This window comes from Schistocerca piceifrons, chromosome 5 (genome assembly GCF_021461385.2).
Source record: "Schistocerca piceifrons isolate TAMUIC-IGC-003096 chromosome 5, iqSchPice1.1, whole genome shotgun sequence".
Lineage (NCBI taxonomy): Eukaryota > Metazoa > Arthropoda > Insecta > Orthoptera > Acrididae > Schistocerca > Schistocerca piceifrons.
This window is the reverse complement of record NC_060142.1, coordinates 388769163-388783099: the sequence shown is the minus strand read 5'-3', so window position 1 is coordinate 388783099 and position 13937 is coordinate 388769163. Positions and strand designations below refer to the sequence as shown.

Below are 13937 nucleotides of genomic sequence, written 5' to 3'. Positions count from 1 at the left end.
TGGCAGATTAATCATGTTGCTCAGTTCTTTCTTCATACGATTCGCCTTCTTTTGTTCACACTTTCATTCAAACTTTCGACTCTCGAGTCATTTATACCGGCATCCGTATGTATGTGAAGATCAGTAGATAATTGACTCCTCGAAACATCGCATTTGGAGAAGGAAAGTGTATTAGAGACGTCTCCCTGCCATCCCCCTACCAACCCGGCCTCCTTTCCCCTCGCAGTCACGGATAACATGCTGTAAAAACGACTGCTGCTACTCTTTAAAACTGAATTTTTTTTCTAATTTTACCACCCTGATCTTTAAACCGAGAGGAACTCTGGAGTAAGCAAACGTATGTTCACTCGTACTGGAACATAGGTTACCGTAATCTCAAGAAAGGAGTTATCTGCGATGCAAAATATCTTTCTTTTAACGCCTCCCTTAGGAGTCTGTGCATTTCTTTGACGCTCTCTCTATAGGTAAGCAAATCCGTTACCGATAGCTCATTTAGTCCTTCAATTTCCATCTCTCACATAATATTACTTAGAAAGGTGCCAGATTCACAAAAAGTTATCCAAAATTTGTCAAAAGAGAGTTTTGTAGGTGAGTCAACAAGAGTCTAATATTTTAGTTTATAGGAGTGACACCTGGAAAATTCCTGTTGCCACTCAGGAACTGCTTCCTGTTGTGCAATGTATTACGGTTCCTTGCCGCTCCGTTCACAAATGTAGCAAGCGAAGACTGATTACTTGGTAGGTTACCGACAAATCTGTGTGTCCTTTACGTTCCTCGCCACGCTGAATGTATGTCGTCATTTCTATTTGTATCACAAGAGAGATACTGCCTAGAGGAAAATTAAAGAGACATTTGGAGAAAAGAGAACCACTTGCATGAATATCAAGAGCTCAGATGGAAACCCAGTTATAAGCAAAGGGCCGGCCGGTGTGGCCGTGCGGTTCTAGGCGCTTCAGTCTGGAACCGCGTGACGGCTACGGTCGCAGGTTCAAATGCTGCCTCGGGCATGGATGTGTGTGATGTCCTTAGGTTAGTTAGGTTTAGGTAGTTCTAAGTTCTAGTGGACTGATGACCATAGAGCTCAGAGCCATTTGAACCATTTTTTTTATAATCAAAGAAGGGAAAGCAGAAAGGTGGAAGGAGTATATAGAGGGTCTATACAAGGGCGATGTACTTGAGGGCAATATTATGGAAATGGAAGAGGATGTAGATGATAATGAAATGGGAGATTCGATACTGCGTGAAGAGTTTGACAGAGCACTGAAAGACCTAAGTCGAAACAAGGCCCCGGGAGTAGACAACATTCCATTAGAACTACTGACGGCCTTGGGAGAGCCAGTACTGACAAAACTCTACCATCTAGTGAGCAAGATGTATGAGACAGGCGGAATACCCTCAGACTTCAAGAAGAATATAATAATTCCAACCCCAAAGAAAGCAGGTATTGACAGATGTGAAAATTGCCGAACTATCGTTTTAATAAGTCATGGCTGCAAAATACTAACGTGAATTTTATACAGAAGAATGGAAAAACTAGTAGAAGCCGACTTCGGGAAAGATCAGTTTGGATTCCGTAGAAATGTAGGAACACGTGAGGCAATACTGGCCTTACGACTTATCTTAGAGGAAAGATTAAGGAATGGCAAACCAACGTTTCTAGCATTTGTAGACTCAGAGAAAGCTTTTGACAATGTTGACTGGAATACTCTCTTTCAAACTCTAAAGGTGGCAAGGGTAAAATACAGGGAGCGAAAGGCTATTTACAGTTTGTACAGAAACCAGATGGCAGTTATAAGAGTCGAGGGGCATGAAAGGTAAGCAGTGGTTGGGAAGGGAGTGACACGTTGTTGTAGCCTCTCCCCGATGTTATACAATCTGTATATTGAGCAAGCAGTAAAGGAAACAAAAGATAAATTCGGCGTACGTATTAAAATCTATGGAGAAGAAATAAAAACTTTGATGTTCGCCTACGACATTGTAAATCTGTCAGAGACAGCAAAGGACTTGGAAGAGCAGTTGAACGGAATGGACAGTGTCTTGAAAGGAGGATAGAAGATGAACATCAACAAAAGCAAAACGAGGATAATGGAATGTAGTCGAGTTAAGTCGGGTGGTGCTGAGGAAATTGGATTAGGAAATGAGACACTTAAAGTAGTAAAGGAGTTTTAATATTTGGGGAGCAAAATAACTGATGATGGTCGAAGTAGGAGGATATAAAATTTAGACTGGGAATGGCAAGGAAAGCGTTTCTGAAGAAGAGAAATTTGTTAACATCGAGTATAGATTAAGTGTTAGGAAGCCGTTTCTGAAAGTATTTGTATGGAGTGTAGCCATGTATGGAAATGATACATGGACGATAAATAGTTTGGACAAGAAGAGAATAGAAGCTTTCGAAATGTGATACTACAGAAGAATGTTGAAGATTAGATGGGTTGATCACATAACTAATGAGGAGGTATTGAATAGAATTGGGGAGAAGAGGAGTTTGTGGCACAACTTGACAAGAAGAAGTGACCGGTTGGTAGGGCATGTTCTGAGGCATCAACGGATCACAAATTTAGCATTGGAGGGTAACGTGGAGGGTAAAAATCGTAGAGGGAGACCAAGTGATGTATACACTAAGCAGATTCAGAAGGATGTAGGTTGCAGTAAGTAGTGGGAGATGAAGAAGCTTGCACAGGATAGAGTTGCGTGGAGAGGTGCATCAAACCAGTCTCAGGACTGAAGACCACAACAACAACATATTATACTCGGCGGCTGTAACTTATTTCGCTGAATGATGACTAGTCTTTTCGTCTCTAATATGTGTGATTCGCGTATTTGCGGAATTAAATATCATTTCTTTGTGCAAAGAGTGAATTAACATTTTGCATATATCGTCGAATCGTCGAGAGTTCCCATCCTGGGGCAAGTGTGGGGAGTCCCCCTCCGCACCTCCCCCCAGTTACCACCCCTCCTCCCCCAGCTTTCAGAAAAAGGAAGAAAGACAAATGTAGTCGGGTGTTTTTCTTTCAAGAAAATGCTATAAAATGTTTTTTATATGCCAGTAGTGTTCGTTACATGCATACTTCTCTTTTTATGCAGGGAGCAATGAGTAGCCTATAAGTGCAGATACTTTTGTTGCTGACTGAACAACATTTCATCAGTATACACGTTGTTTGCAGACGAATAATTGTAGCCATTAGAAGTCGGATGTTTTTAGGCTGTTCAGTACCTTCAAGTACATGTGGCAAGAGCAATCAATCCAGCAATGTTTATTTTCTCCTAGGCAGCAGCTCAGCTGTTGAAGTGTGGATACATGGACGGTTAGTGTATACTGACAGGCATAGCCCACCTAGTGGTGCTGTACGACTGTACAGAAAACATCAGGTTGTAAAGCTTGTGACTTGTTTGTGGGAATACTGTTGGACGCAGAGAAAAGTAACCAACACACTGATGACTGTAAATATTAAGGTACCTTACGTAAACATACCTGCACCTATACCCATGACATACCTGTATGAGTTCAAGCGATCTCAAGGCGCAGCGTTCAGCAAGAAAGAGCGTGCAAACGCAACATCATTGACGAGTCATCCACCCTCCGCAATCCCACACAAGCCAACAAGACAGCACAACACGGCAACGCTTATGATCACCGTTAACATGTCGAAACCGTGTTATTTTTAGTATATGTCTGTAGTGTCCTACATGTGATCTGCACTTAGTTTAGTGTCTTCAGTCACCGGAAATTACTTTTGAATAAAAGAAAGCAAACAGGTGAAAAGTGTAAATACCCTTAAAAACGTAATTGCTATTATGTAGCGTTCCTCTGTTTTATGTTTCGTCGCATCGTTTCAGAATACTTACATTTTTACAGATGAACATACATTTTTATAAATGATGCATGTTATTCTATCCAATAAAAAAGACACTAAATTCTTAAGCCGGTTTGAATGGAATGTTAGAAATCCTCTTAACGGGATTGTTCTTAAATATTTTGAAGTTAAATTTCTGTTACAGAGATGCGTATCAGGAATTTCTCCGAACAGAAAGGTGTTTCTGCTACACAGAAAAGGAACTTCCATGATTAATTAAAAGTTCAAGGTTCAATGCCTTCAGAAGTGCATCCCACAACAGCTTATAGTTTAGTTTCAACATGAGCTTCTACCTTCACGCTATCTGTCGATAGAATCTCTCCACTGCCAATCATCTCGCGTCTCATTGCCACAATATTCTTCCATCATTAGTGCTAAGTCTGCTGGTATCGGTACTGACTGGGATGATTTGAACCTGTCAATTTCAGTTTCGACTGTCAACATGAAATTTGATTCGTGATTTCATAAAGGATATTGGTGAGAAAAACTACGAAAACATTATATTAAAGGACTGGGCTAGAAAGGTACTCGTGGCTAGTATACTCGCCTAAGTTTAAGGGAGGGAAATACAAGTATTGCACTCTTTTCACACCAGTTATAAAAAGAGGAATATGTGTTGCTTTTGTGGTAAAGGCTCACCAAGGTTACAGACACTCATGAAGATTTAATTTTATTTAGAGTAAGTTTGGATGACAAAGTATTGGAGTATCATTTATAAAATCGTAGTGTAAAAGCAAAAATATTTCACAAAGACATCAAAAGAATTTAATAAATATATGTGGTTCTATGTTACAACACGAGATTGTTGATGATGTAAGGAGATCACCATCGTTTTCATTATGGATGATGAAACGGCTGACATTAGTAGGAAAGATCAACTGTGCATGGCAGTACGGTATGTAGACGAGTAATTAAACTTTACAGATAAAGAAGAATCTTTAGGGTTTGCAGAGCTGACTACGCTGTATACTGAGGAAATTTCTTCGTATATTTTAAAAATTGTTAAAAATTTGGGCGTTGACATGAATAACTTGATTAGCTTCGGCTCTGATGGCTGCGTGACAATGTCAGACCATGAAATCTAAGTACAGGCTAGGATTAAAGCAGGAGTTCCCACACTTTTCCTGTGATGGAAGAATTTGGTGGGACACATTGTTCATTTTCAACGTTAATAACGTTTTCAATAATAAGAACTTGTTTTATTCAGTGATTACTTCAATTTGTAATCATAAATAATAGCACAGAAATCATAATAGATTTGTTAAGTAGTAATTAACATCGTCAACATGTCGAAAACGATCCCGTGGAACACCAGTGATACGGGGAACACATTTTGGGGAACCCTGGTTTAAAGGAAGTATCCTACAGCTGTTTGTTTCCACTATCCATCAAACAGACTAAACTTAGTTGCTAATGACCTTAAAAGTGGCAGAAAATTCGTAACACCATCTGAACAATAAAAGAAGTTATTAGATTTGTAAAGGAAGTGTATTGTCCCTTATACTAATTAAAGCTCGCAAAGAGGTATTTAAGCAATCATTCTTCCTGCGCTCATACGCGGATGTATCGCGCGGAAACTTTAGAATATGGTACAATTAGAAGCAGCCCTGACACGCAATTCACAGTGTTTTTAAAGTATGGAAGTCGATGCAGAAAGGCAGATAGTCATAGCTGGGCATAAGACCGGTTGCCTGGTTAACTTTTAAGTTAACTTTAAAAAAACGATAATGGACTCTTTAACTTACGTTAACTTCTTTTGAGTCCGTACATTAGGTTCCAGCCCTTTAAGACAAAATGACGCAACGCCGCCCGCGGAAGTCATGTTCTGACAAGTCCAGGCCATGTGAGTGTACGTCTGCGGCTGGGTGCGTGTAGTTGACGTAAACAGTCGAGTGTGAGCGAGAAATGTTGGGAGTTTATTTTGTCTGTTTACTGCAAATTGCTTCTTGTTATCAGATTAACTATGGAAGTTACATCACGGCAGGAAATGTATGTATGTCAACAATCGAGTGAAAGTAGTAAGAAAACGTACGGAAAAAGTCGTAGAAGAGGCTTTGAGGCATGAACCCGCCGATAGTTTAAATGGCAATGATACTTTAAGTGGCGGTGGCTGAAGCAGCAATAACGAAGACGAACAGGAAGATTTTTTTTTTTTTACGTATGTGATTCAACCAAAAGAGAAGCCTCGTGGTAACACATCAGCAAAAAGTAAAGCCCAGGGTTTACTCAAATTGTGGCTGTGCCTGAAATCAAAAGACTCATCTAACGATGCTGAGTTTCCAGGGGTGTACGTTCTAATAGGTTTACTTATTAAATATAACATCCCTATACCCTCGAGTGCTGCAGTAAAACGAGTTTTTTCTGTGGGCAAAGACATTTTATCTCCTTAACGAGCCTCGCTCTCGGATGAAAATATGTTGGCGTTCATGAATCTAAATATGTACTTTCTGTCATGAACTATCTGATTCTTCTGTATTTTATTCTCAGGTTATGTAACTTTGATAACTAAATAATTTTAAAACTGAATGATAATATGGATGAAACTGTTTTTTATTTATCCTCGATGTCCCACCTACACTTAAGCAACTAACATATTTTTAAGACACAAAGGAATTGCAAACACTGGCATTGATTTGGCATTGATTTAAATCAATGGGTAAGGTTGAAAATTTGCTAAAATACTAGATCGCGGCAGTCATACTGTGTATGAAATAAAAACACATTATTTTAACTATTTTATGAAAAAGTGGATATTTTGCAACAAAAAAGCAGAAAGAACTAAAAATGTACACCTCATATGATTTTACGCTGATAATGTTACAAAAAGAAAGGTGTAAAGTATAGGTTCGTTTATGGATCTGACACTAATATTTATTGGGAAAAGGAAACTGTAAATTCCTATTCTTCCTGCTGATGAAATCAAACACTTTGTTCCTGAAACCAAAGAAGATACAAGCTTGACAGACGGTCCTCGCCAGTACTACTTCTCAGTCACGTTCTCACTCTACGCAATATGCTAAAGGAATGCTCTACGGTGCAAAATGTTGGGAAGCATGGTTTGGTAGAATACAAACTCCTTACTACTTGATAAAACATAGTATCAGCAAGGATATCATGGAGCTTCTTTTTCATACACTCCTTATTTGTCCAGGTGTCATACTATAATCTGGTTTCTAGTTCCAAGTTGCCAATTTCTTAAAACTTTTTACGTCTCTCATGAAATCTTCTTTCTTCCCCTTTTTCATTGCATGTTAGTGAATAATTCCACCTTTGAAAGGTACGTCTTCATCTTTTTCAAATCTTATGATAAGTTACCTGTCTATGCACAGTGTGTAAACTGGCGCTTTGAAATAGTCTTCGGGCGATGAGCACTGGATATTCACATTCCTCCTGTGGGTCTTGCTTCCCGCCAATCTTGGGATTTTTATTTCTATGTCAAGTTCCTTACAATCTTCTTTTATTGCTTCGGAAACGTTTGGGAATTCGTCATTGCTTCCTCTCTAGTTTTGAAAATGGGCTATCGGTTCAGTGTAGACACATGCGTAGTCTGAGTGGAAATATGTATCAATATACTGCAATTTTTTCACTGTTGGTTGTAGATATGAAGGAAGCGAGACAGATGGAATATGTGAATAAGCTGTTTAGTATTTCAAACATCGTCGTAAATGTTACTATATGTATCCCATTGTGAGACAAGACGGTTAATGCTATCATAGAAAAATGTTTGCAGTTGCCTACTATAACGATACTGCCTTCCCCAAAACTCTAATTAAATGTCTGAAACCATTTTTTTATATGCATCTGGATAATTATCGGACAATTTAGTGCGTCCTAAGGCCTTGTATGTGTGTTTTTCTATATATGATTCTGTCCAGTTTGCTAACACTTGATATTCATTGTGAAAGCATATAGAAGGCTCTGGAAAAAGTATATTATCATGATTGTAAGGGGATTGTTGTCATTAACAAAATTATGTACAGGTTCCAAATCAAAAACCTAGTTGAGAAGCTGAAATAACAGATATTTAGTAACAAATATAAAAAGGCCGTGGATATGTTGGCATAAGTGGCTGTCGCCTATATTACCACAATTAGAATTGAATAACGAGTAAACAAAGAATACATCTTTATCTTGAGAAATAGCTTAAAAGTTATTACCAAGCGATGTATTTTCATTTGTTATACATTTTTATGTCCTCCTCTGTAATTAATATCCTTTGTAATTACATTTCTAATTAACCCTCGAATTGTTTACTTCACACAATTTTCTGATTTTTGGAATTTGAGGCCTTATTTATAACATTCACGTATGTAATCGGATAAAGCACTGGTTCTATACTACCACTGAATGTTATAAACCAAATCCAAACTGTAATTAATTATGTAACTAAAATAATACAAGAGACATTATTGTAATTAAAGTTCAGATAAATTTTCATATTTAATACTAGTGATGATACTATAAAAATTAGATCTATTAATATTGTATTTTTTACCTTATTCAGCTGTAACATCAAATTCTTTACATTTCGTGAATTTTAACTGTAACATTGAAATTGTACGATTTTAATAATGGAGTATTTTGTAATTTATTGTTAAAATTCTATATAAAACAAAGCAGCGATGCTGCCAGTCAGTCAGTTTTGAAGTTAGTTTTGGAAGTCAAAGAGATCAGTGAAGTAAGTCAGTCAGTGTTTTGTTAACATGACGAGTCTGCAGCTCAGTTGTCAATAAATTTTGTGAAGTTGGAAACTGCTACTTTCATCCATCAAATTAACTGCAGGCCAAGTTAAGTTAATTTAAGTAACGTTCGACAATATAGCGTCGTTACACTACGGAACCATGATTGTGCCCACGCGTGCAGCTCTTCGTCCGAAGCAAATCACCGTTCACAAACGTCCTTCTTCGGGGCTCCAAAACCACAGAAATCGCTTCGAGAGGGATCGGGTCTGTATGCAAGTATGTACGGGCTTTCCCGTGAAACTTCTGCAGCGCAGTCGAAACGACCTTGCCAACATGTGGGCTAGCAACAGAATGATGCCGTCCGTCATCATCCCTGGACATTTGGACTTGATATCCACGTCTTCACGTGGTCACTGCAAAAACTGAAGTCCAAAGGCCCAGTGATATTGATGGAGGGCCTCACTCTGTTGAGTGGTAATCCCCGACCACATGTTACCAAGGTCGAATCGATTACAGCGCTGACGTTTCACTAGGAAGCCTTTACACATCTTCCATACAGTGTCGATACCTGTCCATGTGATTTCCGTATTTTTGGAGCCCTGAAGAAGAACATTCATGGCCGTCGATTTGCTTCAAACGAAGAGAAGCACGTCTGTGTACAATCATGGTTTCATAGGTAAACGCAAACTTTTTTCCCTTCAGCAATGTTCTAGAACTGCCCGCTGAAGTATTTTGTAAGCAGTTTCCTTTGTAGTGTGACAGCATTTCTCCCCCTCCTGTTAATGAACCGAAGTCTGCCACTTACTTCACCTGCGTCTGCGTGGCACAGGAGTTTCACTCGCATAAACAAAAATATTGGATGTTATTTATTGACTTAACTGTCGGGCCAACTAAAAATTGAAGACGAACTTTCATCCGCAAGTTGTCAGTACTTTCTCAAGGCATCATATCCATACGTATCAAAAAACAACTATTTGAGCCCTAATACACGACCCTGAAGTACCCTAAAACTAATTGTGTTCAATCTCCTAGGAAGTATGAAATCTAATGGTCTGAACATGTTTTGTTATTCTGTTTACTAGGCCACGATGCGGACGTGATTCCGAGGCTTCAAGAAATATTTCTGCATATGCATCATTTAACGATCTCGTGAATGAACATGATTATTAACAAAGAACTGTTTATAGAATAGGAATAAGTTCTTTCTCATATTCAATATAGAATCTAACGTCGAGATGGCCCTTTGAGAATTATACGGTGCATTTTTTTCCTCATCGTTCGCCAACAGGCGCTTGTGTTCCATCTCTCATGACTTCATTGTGGACACGACGGTAAACTTGAATCTTCTTTGACTCTATTGAAGCGTTAAGGTACTTCAAGTCCAATGGTCTTCTCAGTATACGTCGATTTCAGTTATTTTCCCCTGGGCTCACATATTTATGTAAATTTCGCATCCATATTATGTTGAAATTAAGAACTATGTTGTGATTTTCTTCAGTGAAACAGTTTTGGATGATATAATTTTGTTCTTCAGTTGAGTAGACATTATGGCCATAAGGTCCGTAGTCGCTTTACAGTTCTTATGTTGCAAAGACGGATTTGAAATACCTTTACTAATTTAGTGTTCGGCGTTCATTCTACGGCCTTTCGGTTTATACCGTCACGAGCAACGAGCATCTTGTCAAAAAAATTTGATGTATTGACTGATTTTACGATGGACGAAAACACATTACCCAAACCGCATTCCGCTTTTCTTCCGTATGATGACAGGCTAAATACTGTGTTTCTTTCCTTTGTGTAATGTTTTTCATTCTCAGATTGTGTAAGTGGACAGGTTTTTTATTCGTTCTTCTCTTTTTGCATGTTACTGCGCGTTTATAATTTATGCATCTTGTTTGTTGCTGCATCATTTCAAACATCCATCTTCTGCTAGCTCACTGTTATTTTTAAAGATTATCTGAGCGTAGCCATATACGCGCGTTTATTGGTCCTAGTCCATGTCGTTATCTTCACCACATTCAGTAACGAAAGGCCGTTTATTTAAAATTTTTGTTGTTGCTAGATACCACTCTCGCAGTGATATTTGGCGTCTCAAGGTTTCATAAGTATTACAATGATTCATTACTTTTTTGTCCTTGTAATTTTTCGGGTTCTTTTCTCTACACATGATTTGTATTTCTTATAGCACTATGGCTTGATGAATTCACTTTTGTTTATCCTGCATGGGAAGTGCAGTTTCGTTAACACTGTGAAGTACGACAATTTTAGTTGCACAAAATATTTCGATTAACTGACGCTATTTCGAAAGGAGAGCTTTTCTCGTTATTCGACCACCTCTTTTTTATTTACTCTTTCGGGATTTGCACCGAATTAGAACTCGTACAGCTATTTCTTTATGTCCGATGGAGCGGCATGTGCTGGTTCGTGTTGTAGTGATTCACGTGCTTCCTGTTTAATCTGGTTTGGCGATTAACTGGATATGACAATCCTTCAATTGCTGGTAAAAGCATAATTTGTGAAGATCGTATGTTAAAATCGATGAACGCCATTATATTTTCCCCATAACTGACTCCGATTTATTTGTTTTGAAGTTTTATCAATGTTCCGAAATTGTACACAACGCTTGACTTAGAGATACTTATGTTAGTGTCTCCATGATTGGTGTTGATTGCATCTGGCTAGATTGCTAGTAGAAATATTTTTAAACGAACACGAAATGAAATGTGAAATAAATTTGTCGTAGCATCCCACTAGTCGAAGGAGACAGTTGTGTAGCATTACTTTGAGGAAAAGGGGAGCTAATTTTGAGATTCACAAATTACATAAACTGAAGCTACGCTTATTTCATTGCAGGCATGCGTTTCGGATTGGTGCAAGTGAAGCTGGCGATGGTACACCTGCTGTCCAAGTTTAGCTTCCTGCCAGCTGGGGAGAAGCCATCCAAGCTCCGGATGGCCCCGAACAACCTCCTGCTGACGCCGGAGGGCGGGATAGAGCTGCGCGTCGAGCGGCGACAAGTGCCGGCCAGCTGAAGCTCCAGCGGCTGCGGACAACACTCGTAGCAGGATGACATTTCCCGCTGAAGCGAACCTGCTGGACAGAACCGTTGTACACATTCTTTTGTTTATTCGTTTCACCACATGGGCACGTCGCCAGTTATTATCTAAACGAGACTGATGTAACGAAACTGGCTCTGGTGAGATTAAACTACCGAATTTTGATTGTGAGTGTGCTTAAACAGTAATACCCAGAAACGTAATGAATCGACATTTAATGACTTGAGAGGAGGAAAAACTACGTCTTGATACCAGAGTTACTGTAAAAGTCACGTTCGCATTTCGTAAACAAAACCCCTGTTGTTGTGGTATTCATCCTGAGACTGATTTGATGCAGGTCTCCATGCTACTCTATCCTGTGCAAGCTGCTTCATCTCCCAGTAACTACTGCAGCCTACATCCTTCTGAATCTGCTTAGTGTATTCATCTCTTGGTCTCCCTCTACTATTTTTACCCTCCACGCTGCCCTCCAATACTAAATTGGTGATCCCTTGATGCCTCAGAACATGTCCTACCAACCGATCCCTTCTTCTAGTCAAGTCGTGGCACAAATTCCTCTTCTCCCCAATTCTGTTCAGTACCTCCTCACCAGTTATGTGATCTACCCATCTGATCTTCAGCATTCTTCTGTAGCACCGCATTTCAAAAGCTTCTATTCTCTTCTTGTCTGAACTACTTATCGTTCGTGTTTCACTTCCATACATGGCTACACTCCATGCAAATACTTTCAGAAACGACTTCCTGACACTTAAATCTATATTCGATGTTAACAAATTTCTCTTCTTCAGAAACGCTCTCCTCGCCATTGCCAGTCTACATTTTATATCCTCTCTACTTCGACCATCATCAGTTATTTTGCTCCCCAAATAGCAAAACTCCTTTACTAATTTAAGTGTCTCATTTCCTAATCTAATCCCCTCAGCATCACCCGACTTAATTCGACTACATTCCATTATCCTCGTTTTGCTTTTGTTGATGTTCATCTTATATCCTCCTTTCAAGACACTGTCCATTTCGTTCAACTGCTCTTCCAAATCCTTTGCTGTCTCTGACAGAATTACTATGTCATCGGCGAACCTTAAAATTTTTATTTCTTCTCCATGGATTTTAATACCTACTCCGAATTTTTCTTTTGTTTCCTTTACTGCTTGCTCAGTATACAAATTGAATAACATCGGGGAGAGGCTACACCCATAAAAAATATAAATTACAAAACTCTCATGAATGCTTTTTTAAAAGTAAGCGAAACAAATCGTCCTATTGCCCATAGACAGTTGCAAACTTAAGTAAGATCACTTATGACTTAAGAATATTGTAATACGACGATTTGCAGAAGGCTTTCTGTCACTGTACATCTGTCAAATTTAAAATTCCAGCTACATTTAGACCTTGCATCAATCAGAAACAACCTACTTTATTCATTATACTGACTGATTAGAGCCAGAAAGCTAATGGCCGACATCACTATCGACACACATTTTACCAAATACAACATTTAAATATGTAAAATTATTTTACATCACTGAATTTCCGAGAGCATATCTCCAAAAAGACATTTAAGTTACATATGATGGCAAACGGAAGCAAAAAGACACAAAGTCGGGTAACGGTACCGGATAAAATTGTGTATAGCGCATGTAATTGGGTAAAGCGGATTAAAGACGCATTATTATACTTAATTACTACCGTCTGGGTGACAGGAGAGAGAAAAACAAAACTTGACACACACTTAGAAAGCTGTGACCTGTACGTTTGCTATCTGTGTCATAAGCAACACGAGAAATTAAAACTATGGCAGCGATCAGAATTTATCGTCAAGGGTGTCTTTAAAGGTTAGTGATTTCAATGAAAGAAAATTGTTGCAGCGGCCACATGTGCGAAGCTACATCTTTTTCAGTTGATGTGTATCAAAGAAATACAGTAAATGCAATGCAAGTGAAACTCACTTTTTTGCCGTAGTTTTTCTTTTCGTTATTCTGCCAAACATGACATTTTTGCAATTTTATACCTCCCGAGGAGATCACGAATGTAAAATTAGAGAGATTAGAGCGCGCACGGAGGCTTTCAGACAGTCGTTCTTCCCGCGAACCATACGCGACTGGAACAGGAAAGGGAGGTAATGACAGTGGCATGTAAAATGCCCTCCGCCACACACCTTTGGGTGGCTTGCGGAGTATAAATGTAGATGTAGATGTAGACTCAACGAGAAGAGTTAAGATCATTGAAATGACTTTACGAAAAGCTTCTTAAGTTCATTACGACAAGGGGTATCATTTCCTCGTTTCATTCAATACTGACAATATATATAGATGCCACGTAGGCAGATAAAGACAGTGGTGTAATCA

The 13937-nt window shown here is 38.9% G+C and overlaps 1 protein-coding gene across 2 annotated transcripts in view; it reads left to right on the top strand.

The window, feature by feature from the left end:
- The window catches only part of LOC124798465 (cytochrome P450 6k1-like), a 33376-nt gene extending 21619 nt beyond the window's left edge, over nt 1-11757 (top strand). For both annotated transcript variants that reach the window (XM_047261894.1, XM_047261893.1), the window contains exon 4: nt 11390-11757. In XM_047261894.1, the coding sequence (XP_047117850.1) occupies nt 11390-11568 (179 nt within the window). In that variant the 3' untranslated portion in view covers nt 11569-11757. The remainder of the gene's footprint in view (nt 1-11389) is intronic.
- Nucleotides 11758-13937: the final 2180 nt, after the last annotated feature.